Genomic DNA, 13,447 nt, shown 5'->3' on the forward strand with positions numbered 1-13,447 from the left:
CTCCTCCCACCACCACCAACACACACCCGGTACATTGCACCAGATGGCCCCACCCGTGGAAAAGACAAAGTATATTTTAAAATACTCCAGGCCCTGCACCACAGGGACACAGCGGACAGAGCGGTGTCCACCGGGAACTCCCCAGGGGGATGTTACGACAGGTCCACAAATGATCACACTTCATCAAACCCATCACCCACAGACACCACATCACAAAGAAATAATGACAACACCAACACCTGGATGCACAATGACACGTTGATCCTAAAAGAACACTACACACACACAATAGACCAACTCACACAAACACCCCAGCCCACCAACACACTCTCACTTAAGACCGCTACCAACCGGGCACACAAGAGATTGGGCCACAGACTATTACCCACCACCTTACATCAACTAGAACACACACTACTCCATACACCGTCCGCCCCTCACTCACCACTCATTACCAACCCACACCCCCTCAACCTACTCCCCCCCTCCCCCATACCGACCAGTTTCCCCTAGAATTTTTTTTAGGCCCGGTGGTAAGAGCTGATAGTGTGATTTTTTTATAATTTTTTCACGGGATGCTAGAGTATTTGTTGGTTATTTCCATGTAAAACACTTGCTTCGCCATCACAAGTTGATAATGATTCAATAAACACGTTATTAACAACAAACTAATTTTATTTACAATACAATTTTTGGTGGTGCTGTCACACTAAATTTGTACCGGCTGCCAAATTTGTACCGGGCGCGTCATCCATATGTAATCCATTCCAAACCTGCCTGCAACAGATGATCGCGTCGTCCGTTGCCGGGCAGGTTTCAAAAAACATTCGCGCTCATGTTGCCAAAGACGAAATAACATAGTACAGTTAACGGATCGCTAGATAACACTTGTTTTTACTTTATATTTGTATTGTATTTCATTTTTTAATGAAATTTAGCAAGTAAACTGAGTGTTTAAAGCAGGTCAAGGACGAAATAGCACAATACAGATAACGGATCGCTAGATAGAAGGTTCGCGAATGTTCGTGAACCTTTCACGTCATTCGAAAGGTTCTAATCATCTGATCATCTGTTGCCGGGCAGGTTTGGAATGGATTACGTATTGCTGACGCGCCCGGTACAAATTTGTCAGCCGGTACAGATTTAGTGTGACAGTGCCATGCTAATGATGATATAACTTAATGCTGTCAGATTGTCCGTTATGATGGGGCATAATCTGCGCACGCGCGACACCGCATTATTCTTTTTTCATTTTATTTTATTTTTTTTTCTGGTAGGGGAAACACTGTCCCCATACCACCCCACCTCGAGCCTGGACCTTCCCCTCACCGACACCTCCACAGCCCACACTCAGCCACACAGATCCCCCCCCCTCCCCCCTCCCTCTGCCTCCCCAACCAGCACCCACACACACCCTAGATCACTCTATTTAGGCCCACGTCAGTCAGAAATCCTCTCACCAGATGAACCTCCGTCTCAGAGGACCGAGCAACAACCAACACACCACCATACACCACCCTCTCTCCAGAGTTCCCCCTCACTCCATCCAGACACTTGCATCCAACCACTCCCACTCCCAACCTACGCCACTCAACAGCTACATAGTCACTGATCTCAGTCCCCTACTAGAAACTCCCCACGACACCTTCACCACTCAGCCTGACAACATACACTGGACACCAAACACAGCACAACACATCCTGGGACTGTAAGCTCCCCGGGGTCCGGGGCCCTGGACCCTGACTACATCATGCAATCCCAATCTGAAGCCCCCTCTAATAACACCAAGTCTCCTCCGCTGTCCGTCCAGTCCACGAGCACACCCTTCACAGCGCACTGTGCAGCTTAGACTCCACCACGTCCTTAATTCGGCCTCGTTAAGTCCCCTCACCATCACTCCCGAGCGCCGACGGCCGAGTGGAACCACCGACCCGAAGCCTCGACCGAACAAGACGATGTTCAAAAGGACCAGACACGATCCTACGGGCATAAAGTTAGGGATTGGACTATTTGATCCATCCAGCCCGTAGTGATCATCGGTGACTCAACCCTGAGTCGGTTCCTTCCCCACACTCACACAGACGTCCACATGGAGAGTTATCCCGGTGCCATATAGCAACACGTCACACAGGTCTGAGATAAACATCCAAGATCCACACCAAGATTCTGGTGCTCTCTCTGGGCCTCAACCACAGGGACAGCCTGTTGGAGCCGGCCAGCCAGGACCCCCACAACAACCTCACCGGCCCCCGCGGGGCCCTGCTCCCTCTGGGTTCCCCTGGGGCCCTCACCGGCCCTGGAGGTGAGGGCCCCACTCTCTCTCTCTCTCTCTCTCTCTCTCTCTCTCTCTCTCTCTCTCTCTCTCTCTCTCTCTCTGTCTCTGTCTCTGTCTCTGTCTCTGTCTCTGTCTCTGTCTCTCTCTCTCTCTCTCTCTCTCTCGCTCTCTCTCTCTCTCTCTCTCTCTCTCTCTCTCTCTCTCTCTCTGTCTCTCTCTCTGTCTCTCTCTCTCTCTCCCTCTCTCTCTCTCTCTCCCCCTCTCTCTCTCTCTCTCTCTCTCTCTCTCTCTCTCTCTCTCTCTGTCTCTGTCTCTGTCTCTCTCTCTCTCTCTCTCTCTCTCTCTCTCTCCCCCTCTCTCTCTGTCTCTGTCTCCCCCTCTCTCTCTGTCTCTGTCTCCCCCTCTCTCTCTCTCTCTCTCTCTCTCTCCCCCTCTCTCTCTCTCTCTCTCCCCCTCTCTCTCTCTCTCTCTCTCTCTCTCTCTCTCTCTCTCTCGCTCCCCCCGCTGAGAAGAGGGAGACCCCCCAACCCATCTACGAGGCTACACACACATACACACACACACACACAAACATCGAACACGCACGCACAAACACACACACACACACACACACACGTACTTACATAAACAGACACACACACAATAACACGCACGTACACACACACACACACACACAGTCTTAGCGTGTCAAGATGTAACCCCCGTCATGGCCCCCCCAGCGTCTAACATAGCGCTGTGTGACTCAACATGGCCGCTCTGACGGCTGCAGACTCAAACGCTTCACTCTGTTTCTACTGGTTTAAGCCTGCGCCCCTGGAAGACGGTTAATTATTGAACACGTTAGCATCGTTCATTTTTGTTATTTAACACCCACACAAACTAATTCAGTCACTGTGGTGAAAGGATGAATTAGGTTGTACAAACCTACCTTGAAGGAACCTTTCATTATGTGTCCATTCAGTGGGGTTGGGTTGGTGTTGGGTCTCTTTCTCTTTTCGCCTGGTTGTTGTGGTGTGTTGAGCACCAAAGGCTCTTCAACCATTCAACACCTCCGCCACACACACACACACACACACACACACACACACACACACACACACACACACACACACACACACACACACACACACACACACACACACACACACACACACACACACACACACACACACACACACACACACACACACACACACACACACACACACACACACACACACACACCTGTGTCTCCTTCACCCTAATCCTGTTGGCCAGAAGGTGAACTGCACCGAGATGGATTCACCGCCTCTTGGTTAAAGGTTGTATTAGCGATTCTGGTTGCCCTGACTTCCGTTGCGAGATTCCAAAAAAACAGAGCCAGCTAGCCCCTCCCTCCTATGTTTTGAAAATGATCATGGACGTGCATTTTCATGAACGTGCATGAAAATGCAAGAGGAATTTGTAGCTACCACTTCGCGTGCACAAGCGCGAAACACCACAACACCCACCCCTTGTCTGTGACTGGTTGGAACACTGTATATTTTGATTTTGAGGTGTTGGTAGTACCATTTGTTCCTGTGTGCGATCTCGTAGCCTAGGCTGCCTAGAGAGACGCGTTTTTTTGACAGCCTGCTTATGGGAAGGGCAGCTAGCGGATCGTGAGGAAGAAGCAGATTAATGTGATACTTTATGTTTCAATCAGAATCGCTGATACAACCTTTAATATGAATACAATTAGGGCTATCAAATTAACGCGTTCATTTCGATTAATTAATCACAGAAAAAAAAACAAAAAAACATTAATCGCACTTCTATAGTGCCCTTTGACCCGGTGCGTCATTTGCGTTGAAACAAAATGGAGGCAGACGCTGCTCGGCCCATGCACGGAAAGTTCAAGTTTAAACTCCCGGACGGAACTGTAGACAGCAACACCGTTATCTGCAATCTCTGTAGTAAGGAATTTTCCTATCACCGGAGTTCATCAACCCTTAAATATCAACTCAACGCAAAACGTTTGGTAGCAAGCTCGCAGGTACGAGCTGCCACAGCCCCTGAAGCTGGCGCTAGCAGCCAGCCTCGTCAAGACACACTCGACTGAGATGCATTGAATCTTGAGTGAGATGGAAATGCTATTAATTTGATCTTAATATGTTAATGAAAGACATGTTTTAAATAAAAGAGACATTTATCTTTAAAGTCTATTATGTGAATTATTCATTGAATCACGAGGGAGACCGGGGGAGGGAGGGAGACGGGGGAGGAGGGGGAGACGGGGAGAGAGAGACAGAGAGAGACGGGGAGAGAGAAAGAGAGACAGAGAGAGACAGAGAGAGACGGGGAGAGAGAAAGAGAGACAGAGAGAGATTGTCCGGCCGTCTGTCTGTGCATATAATACAACGTGGGCCTAAATGGAGTGAGTAATACAATAACATTTAATGTTTTATTTATAATTTCTGATTAATATATTATTATTCTTAAGGCACTTATGGAAGCATTATTCGCTAATAAAACAAAAATCATCGGCTGAACACACGAGAACATTCAGTTGGATCCACTGAGTTGTTTATTACAATTATGCTTCATTAACAAATAAGACAGAAAAATAGTCCCTTACATGTGCACAATAAACACGAGGACTAAAACAATAGAAGCAGCAGACTTTACAAATCATCAACAGGTGAGCACGTATCTTTAATAACTGAACATGTTCTGCGGCCGTTTGGTTCCGAAAAATCAAAATTCAGTCTTAAGTAATCCACAACATGCAACACTATGCCATAAACCTCTTGGTTATTATGAATAAAATATAAAATCTGCTTTAAATCAGGTTGTAAATCAGGATTATGATAAAAATGATATCAGAGCCCTTAAGACCAAAAGAGAGAGAGAGAGAGAGAGAGAGAGAGAGAGAGAGAGAGAGAGAGAGAGAGAGAGAGAGAGAGAGAGAGAGAGAGAGAGAGAGAGAGAGAGAGAGAGAGGCACAGAGAGGGAGCGGCCCCGCCGACCCCCCTCAGCACCCTTCTTGTGTGTGTGTGTGTGTGTGTGTGTGTGTGTGTGTGTGTGTGTGTGTGTGTGTGTGTGTGTGTGTGTGTGTGTGCAGGGGCCACGTAAATACCGCTGATGACAGAGCCCAGAGGAGGAGGTCCTTTGTTTCTACACCCGACACAGAGAGGCTGACCCCCCCCCCCTCCCAGTCTACCCCCACCCCCGGGAGGAGGTGTGTGTGCAGGGGCCATGCTCAGTCAGGAGGTCCTTTTGTTTCTACAACCGACACAGAGAGGCTGACCCCCACCCTACCCCCACCCCCGGGAGGAGGTCCTCCTGGGTGAAGGAGGACCAGAAGGTGTGGAGGTGTGTCAGTGTGTCTGAGGACCCTCCTCCACCTGGGGACACTCTGTAGAAGGACAGAGAGCCAGCAGGCCGGTCCAGATACACTCCTACTCTGGTGGAGCCAGCGGGGGGGAGAGGGAGGACTGTCTTTATACCGTTGTACCAGGCAGAGTAACCACCATCAGAACAATGAAGAACCCAGGACTTGTTGTTCAGTCCAAGCTCGCTGTCATCACCCCCTCCTCTCCTTGTGATTCCTCTGTATGTCACTCCTATATCAACCACTCCTCCCCACTCTACCTCCCAGTAACAGCGGCCAGTCAGAGCCTCTCTACCCAACACCTGGGGCTGGGAGTCAAATCTGTCTGGGTGATCCGGATACGACTGGAACTCTCTAACCGCCGTCACCTTCCTGTTGTCCTCAGACAGAGAGAGGTATCTGCCGGCCGTGTTGGGGTCCAGTGTGAGGTCACAGGCATCTGAGGGAGAACCAGACATGATGAGCTGCTGAACCGCTCTTCATCCTCATCATCATCATCATCACTAGCACTGTTCTCCTGCGCTCTGTGTACATATACATAGATATGAACACATACATACATGTACATATGTCAGGGGTTAATCTAAACCGGGAAATGTTTTAATGTTTCAACCCAGCGCCTCCTTGTCGAAAATTTTAAATTACTTAAAATCTCCCGGAATGGAGAGCGAGCGAGCAAGACCGCGCACAGGAGACAGACGTGCTCCTAACCCCGTTCGCATCTGTGTAGCGAGCGCGCAGCACAACAGAGAGGTAACTGTGCATGAGGCAGTGTGCACGTGGCGCAGGGCTCCAGACTAACTTTTTCACAGGTATCACTGGTGCCACCTAGCTTTTCATTTAGTAGCACCAAAACAAATTAGGTAGCACCATTTTTTTTTTTTTGTGAACGGGAGGCCCTCTTTAGTGATGTTGTAGGCGGTGTTAAACTTGATGATTTTTCTTTATTCTCCGCCGAGCGATTGCTCTCATCTATCCTATTAAATGAGGTGGGGAGGGGCTGGGAGCTTCGTGTGATGCAGCGGCCCCTGCACGTCTTGTGCTTTTGGCTTTCGTTGTGTAATTTTAATGACTGAACTTTGAATTGTGTAGATCCATTTACAAAATGTGTCCTGCCTGAAACGGACGGGCCACATGTCCTGCAGTACACACACACACCATGGCTTGTCCCTCATATCGTAACCACGGGAACTGCACCAGCCATTGTACTTTTTTCTTTTCTCCCCACTGCCCCCCGCCTTTTTCGCCAACTTGTCGCTTCCTCTGCTAACCCTTCTCCACCACCAACAACAACAGTAGGGGTGCAATGGATCACAAAACCCACGGTTCGGATCGTGTCACGGTTTTTGAGTCACGGGTCGGATCATTTTCAGATCAACAACAGCAAAAAAGATAACAAGACAAATGTGACTTTAAATAAATCTTCAAATGTGTAAAAACTAAATAAAGTGAAAAAATAGGTAATAATCCTGCTTCCTTTAAGCATAGTCAATATTTCAAAAAATCACAATCTGAGCCATTATTCCTTCTTCTTTTTAACATGGATAGTAAATAATCCCTAACCCTGGATTTACATCTTTAAATTCAGGATGTCTGCATTGCCTGGGGAGAGTTTAAAGTCTACACTCTCACAAGACAATGCAGACATCCTCAACTTCTTTTTTTTTTCATCAAGTATGGTAGCGAAATACAGTTTCTGTCTTGTTTTATTTGGCATTTTGTAAATCGATTGATTTCGGTTGGAAGACTCATTGCTCATTGCAAGGGTCATTTCGCTCGGTTCTAGCCCTACTGTTGATACGGAGAACCGAGCGAAAAGACTACAACCAAACATAAATATGACCGCTTCCGGTTCCGGTTTCCGGTTCAAAACAACTTCTTTTTTATTAGCCGATCCGCGGATCACTTGCGTCCCGAACCGTGAGGGTTGATCCGTACGGATCACGGGAAACCCGTGAACCGTTGCACCAATAAACAACAGCCTAATTTGTTCCCTCTGGCAATTTTTTTTCTTAAAATAATCGACTATCGACCATTTCATATTGTATCTGCTTTGTTTACTTTTTTGTGCGTGCTGCGTGCGCAACAATACTGTGCACGTGTAGTGTGCAGACCATAGACTGTAAAAGGTGCAGACAGACAGGCAGAGACAGAGAGTAGTAGACTCGCAGGAATGAGCCAGAAAGTAAGATTTTATTATCAACCACAACCGCGGGAGTGGGGAGAGAAAGAAAAAAAAAAACATAAAACGTTTTTTTTTTTTTTCAATCGTCCTCCTTCAAGTAGCACCGGAGCGACCTCATTCAATTTTTACTCGCACCTTAAGAAATTAGGTCGCATATGCGACCTAATAGGTCACACTCTGGAGCCCTGACGTGGCGCCTCCTGATTGGCCTGGATCGGTAAGTCAACCAATCAGTTTACAGTGTAGGCGGGCTTTTATCTCTTCTCCCGAACCAAATTTATCAGTTCAGTGAATCTGAGAGTGTCTGAGAAGAAATTTAAATAATAAAGATAAAGTGTTCTTCCAGCAGGTTCCCGAAGTACGTGTTTTTTTTTCTATATACATCACTGTATGTAATGTTCTGCATCTATGGTAACTTAGCCATTTTGAGTAATTTGGCCTTACTATACGAGTCAACATACTGGTCCTTCACAAGCCTCAGAATGATCCATTTCTACCTCAAATTTTCAAAAGCTCCGCACCGCCCTGCTGATAACCCTGCTGATAACGCCCTGTCCTGTGGACACCTTCCCCCCCGCTCGGTCGCTTTGCTCCCTCGCCATTGATGTTTTCCCCCTTGTGAATTTTTTCTAGAAAAAACCCTGATATGTACACATACATAGATACACACACCTCAGCAATAACGTCATGAAAACATCGACAACAATATTATGAAAACATCAACAACAATGTTATGAAAACATCAACAACAGTGTTATGAATACACTCATTCATCACTGAACATGACATGTGTGGGGGGGGGGGGGGGTCATGTGATGATAGTTACACTATTGCTACATCAACAACAAACATCTCTCCTTGGATCCAGGACTTACCAAAGACAAGCAGCTCAGCGCTGTGATTGGCCGTGCCAGCGCTGTTGCTCGCCATGCAGCAGACCGTGTTCACGCCGTACCTCCCACCTCTGACGAAGAGGAAGCCCCTCTCCACCCAGGCCTCTGATTGGTCGTCTGTGCCGTCCCTCACCAGGGGCCTGCCGTTGTGGAGCCACTCTACTGTGGGCTCCGGCGTGCCGCCGGCGTGGCAGGTATAGCGGGCCGTTTGGCCCACGGGCAACACGTGGGTAGAGGAGTTGAACTCTGTGATGCTGGGGGCCTCCTCCTCCGTGAGCATCACTGAACCTGAAGAAACCAGGAGGAGAGGAGTGAACGTCTACAACACGGATCTAGAGATGCAGCGTCAGACACTCCCTTCACTCTCTCCTAACACATGCGATACATCCACTGTGAACAGAGCTCATGGTACCGTGGCCGCAAGCTGCTCAGGGCCACACCCCCACCCCCCTCCTTGTGAGGGCAAGATTACAGATTGTACATTGGCTACCTGACGTGAGAGATGGGTTTTTTTTGTTAACAGAAGAATGCGTCATTGAGATTAAACATCTCTTCAAGTGATCTGGCCAAGACAGGCAGCAGTAGCCTACAGTCACACATAGCCTACACATAAAACGTAAGAAAAATAAAACTACTAATACAGTCGGCAGGGGGGAGGGGGGATTTCAATATCACAAGACATTTCGGGAGGCTCAAGGAGGTGGAGAATGTTTAAAGAAAAATAACGTGTTGCAAAAAAGTGTCTATGATAGACATAAGGCTCAGGTGGGAGAGTGTGTCGACGGCAGGGCTGTTATCTCAGTCTTGCAGTTGTCTTGAAAGATCTGCATCCGCGTGTGTGCAGTGGGCTTATGCATGTGCATGTGTGCGTGTGTGCGTGTGTGCATGTGTGTGGTGTGTGTGTATGCGGTGTCCTGCGCTGCCCTTGTCTTGAAACGTTTGCATCAGCGTGCCCACGTGTGCAGTGTGTGTGCTTGTGTGTTCGTGCACGTGAGTGTGGATTGTGTGTGTGTGTGTGTGTGTGTGTATGTATGCAGTGTTTATGTGTGTGCGTGCGGTGTATGTGTGCTAACCCTATTATTATCACTAAATCTAACAAAAACAATATTTGTCATTATCTTTGCTATTATTACAATCATTAATATGATTATACTGTATTGCAATTATATTCAGGATGATATGATTTAGACTCACTGAGGCGCAGGGAGATGGTGAGAATAATCAGCAGTCCGAGGCTCACAATGAGAGTGATGGGCAACCATCGATCTGTTCAGGAGTAGGACACACACACACACACACACACACACACACACACACACACACACACACACACACACACACACACACACACACACACACACACACACACACGTGGTCACTTTGGCTAAAAAAGTTTTCTAAACATAAATCTTAAATGTATTGTATATGTTACTTATTTTCTCTATAAAGGGGCACCTACCAAATCTTCTCTTCCTGGTCTCCTCCCGGTCCAAAGACGTGTCCTCAGGTTCCTCAGAGAGTCCTGGGTCCGGTTCAGAGATGGTGACCATTGTTACTTTCTGACAGCTCCACGGCGTCTAACTTTTTCTTTGCTCTATCAGCTTGAAAAAGAACGTCACTTGTTTTCATACTGACCCATTATCAGCTTGCACTCTGATACCATCAGTGTCAGGATATGTTTTACTTCTACTCTTATCAGATGCCTTAATTTGACACACAGACTCACGGACGCACTCAAGCACACACACACGGACACAAAGAGTAATAAACACACAGATATATTCATACTGCGTGGCTGTCATTCACAGTCCAGACTCCCTACGGTATGCAGAATCCCTCCCCGTCTTGAAGAAACACCTGAAGACCTCTACTGAGAACACCTCAGTAAGTGATGACTGGTACTGTGGCTCTCGTGTTTAGAACACACTTAAGCAGAGCAAGTACTGATCTCTAGCATACATGTTATTATTCCCTCATTATTGACACATACGCACAGATAGTTACACAGTAATACACACAGAATTACATACATATACACACAGTAATGGAGGGGGGACAACATGTGGCCTGCGTGTCACCAGGGTCTTTCACATCGGCCCACGCAGAAAATATGAGGACATGTATTGTGGGATAATCTGAGATATGTTCATATTTCTGAAAAAAAATAAGTACACCTGATATCAGTTCAGTTAAATAAGCAGTCGTTATTAAAACACAAAATCCTTGAATAAATAAACAATTGCCACTCTAATGTAATGTTGCACTACCATTAATAATAAGTCATGAAAAAACTGAACTTGTGTTCTGCTCCCTGAAGTTACTCTGCACTCTGTTCCACGTTTATAGCGAACATATATCATGAAACAAACAACTACATGCCTATCAATAGTCCATAACTCATGGGCGTAATCACACGTCAAGTAAGGTTAATGTGAGCTTTTGTCTCGAACACACACATGTCGTTGTTTAGGAGAATAAATCTGTCTGTACGGTCGCTGGTTCATCAGGTCGGCCCAATTGGCTAAAAACGTATGCAGATGAAAAAACTTTTTGTTTTGTGGATTATTTATTTTAAATATACTCTAAAAAGGGGACCTACCAAATCTTCTCTTCCTGCGCTCCCTCCGGTCCAAAGACGTGTCCTCAGGTTCCTCAGAATCCAGGGTCCGATTCAGAGATGGTAACCGTGGTTCCTCCCTGACAGCTTCAAATGCGTCTGTTCTCAGGAGTCAGCTCTAGTATATATCAGCTGAAAAAAACACGTCATATGTTTTAATTCTGACAAATCATCTGCCTGCAATCTGATAACATCAGTGTCAGGAAGTGACAGTGATGTATGTTTAGGCTGTATGCTTCGACCTTCATTCACAGCTACGAAGGTAAGAAAACGACGTCTAACAGACGCTAGCTACTGTCAAAGTCTAATCTGTCAGTTAACTGTCACTGTCGAATGTGTATTACGATGCAGAAACAGCAAACCCCAACAAGATTTCTCAACGAGTGTTTTATATCAGCCTTGATGTTTGCCTGTTGTGTTGAGTAATAATAGTTTAAGTATAGCCACGGTTTTGTGTATATAAAAGTAACATTACTTAGCTGCCTAATGTTTCTTTCCATGTAGTAACATGTTATAAATGTGATGATGCGAGTAACCCAGTACAATTGAAGCTTAATGAATTTGTATGTGTTATTTCATTCAGTGTCCAATAAAGACAAGCTGACAGTGCAGGTCAGCGTGAGAGCCTTGTGCTACAGGTCGATGGGGAAGAGCGGGGGACCACAGTTTGAGTCTAGGCAGGAAGCTGTGTTCATTCCTGTTCAGTGGTGTTTGTTCGGTTAAGCAGTAGCTAAGTGTAGTCCTCAAGGGCCACCAACTTGAATGTTTTTCATGTCTCCCTGTTTTTCACACACAATTTAATATAGTCAAGGTAACGAGTACAAGGCTACAACTTTTCAATAAACAAGATATTTACTGTCGTTTGCACAGCAGAAGTACAGGTACATTGGAATAATTGTGAGTCCGCTTTAAAAAAAAAAACACATCTTTATTTTAAGAGGGAGAGAATATAACGGTAAGCATTCAGGGAGGTAGGCTTTTTCTAGCACAGTTGAAGTACTTACCTTCATAAGAAACAAGTTGTTTTTTACACCCATGATGCTGAGGTTATATTTCTAATGATTTACCTTTTTCTCTTAGATCAAGCTTTGTGATTCATCAGCCAAGGGATGAAAAAAGGAAGAGTTAATCTATGGGCTGGAGCAGCTGTCTCTGAGAGGAAAAGAAAAAAAGTATAGCTCAAAAACAACAAATACAAATGCAATGGCATCACGTATAATTACATCTGTAACTACTTATAAAGTACTGTTGATGCACGTGCAGGTGCGACCACTTCTTTTTTCTGGGCAGCTGATTTGGCTCTGGAAACACGGACCATCTTGTAGAGACAAGGCTCAATCAAAGACCAAAAAGCTATCAGATGGTTGTAGCTGGCAAATCTATTCACAAAAGACATTGCATAAAAATGTTCAATTAGAAGTGTACATCAAAAGTATACATTGTTACCAAAATAATGTCAACAGTAACTACTAAGATTAAGATTTTATCGTATATATAATATATATATATATATATATATATATATATATATATATGTAGCAGGGTGACCTGTATTTCTCCCATATATCTGTTTCAGCCTCAGTCACCTCCCTTTTACCTGTATTGTGACTTGTGCCACTACGCAACGGTTGCTCTACCGGATGGCGTCGTAACTAATCCCTGGCACTCAGCTGACAGGTTTGTTTATTTTCCTCTTTGGGTGCAGTTCAATAACTACCCCAACTTCCTGTAAGACAACCTGATGTGTCTGGATATCCAATGCCCTAATATGGTCTCTGTGCTCTTTCGTTTTAAAGTGGTGTTCCTGTCCGGGCCGTACCTTTGGGAGGCGCGGTTTGGTGGTTTGCTGTGTACTTGCATGTAGATAAGTAGGGTGTTACCTGCTCAATTCATACATTTATACAATTGTTTATTAATAGTATTTTGTTCTAGGACCAGCATTGGTGGAGTTGGAGACGGTCACATTCTGGCGCTGGCGCTTCAGTGCTCCTATTTTCATCTCATAGAATAATAACATGACTTTTTTCAACCATTTAAAAATAAACTTTAGTAGACTTGAACTGGAAACACGTCTCTGTAAGTCTTTACACAAATCTGTATTATAAATGTTGTTTGTTTTTGTACT

General features: G+C 45.7%; 1 protein-coding gene across 8 annotated transcripts; it reads right to left on the reverse strand.

Moving 5' to 3' along the window:
- Positions 1–5,516: 5,516 nt before the first annotated feature.
- LOC130378844 (stonustoxin subunit beta-like) lies at positions 5,517–12,819 on the reverse strand. 8 transcript variants are annotated; one of them, XM_056585458.1, is made up of 7 exons: positions 12,390–12,814; positions 11,305–11,454; positions 10,736–10,859; positions 10,165–10,306; positions 9,900–9,971; positions 8,688–8,993; positions 5,517–6,066 (listed from the first exon to the last, which is right to left on the reverse strand). In XM_056585458.1, the coding sequence occupies exons 4-7, from the start codon at positions 10,253–10,255 to the stop codon at positions 5,519–5,521; spliced, it is 1,017 nt and encodes a 338-aa protein (XP_056441433.1). In that variant the 5' UTR covers positions 10,256–10,306; positions 10,736–10,859; positions 11,305–11,454; positions 12,390–12,814; the 3' UTR covers positions 5,517–5,518. The 8 variants fall into 8 exon arrangements, with proteins under 8 accessions (XP_056441433.1, XP_056441428.1, XP_056441429.1 ...); XM_056585453.1 differs by lacking the exon at positions 10,736–10,859 and having other exon boundaries at positions 12,390–12,474; positions 12,569–12,811; XM_056585454.1 differs by lacking the exon at positions 10,736–10,859 and having other exon boundaries at positions 12,390–12,408; positions 12,558–12,811.
- Between the last annotated feature and the right edge of the window lie 628 nt (positions 12,820–13,447).

The sequence above is a fragment of the Gadus chalcogrammus genome, unplaced genomic scaffold, assembly GCF_026213295.1.
Source record: "Gadus chalcogrammus isolate NIFS_2021 unplaced genomic scaffold, NIFS_Gcha_1.0 GACHA105, whole genome shotgun sequence".
NCBI lineage: Eukaryota > Metazoa > Chordata > Actinopteri > Gadiformes > Gadidae > Gadus > Gadus chalcogrammus.

Excerpts from the sequence above, each read along its gene's own strand:
- LOC130378844 (XM_056585458.1), bottom strand. The coding sequence starts at position 10,255 with ATGGTCACCATCTCTGAACCGGACCCAGGACTCTCTGAGGAACCTGAG. Across the intron at positions 9,972-10,164 it reads GACCAGGAAGAGAAGATTTG|ATCGATGGTTGCCCATCACT; the intron begins GTAGGTGCCCCT and ends ACTCCTGAACAG. Across the intron at positions 6,067-8,687 it reads CGCTGAGCTGCTTGTCTTTG|ATGCCTGTGACCTCACACTG; the intron begins GTAAGTCCTGGA and ends GTTCTCCCTCAG.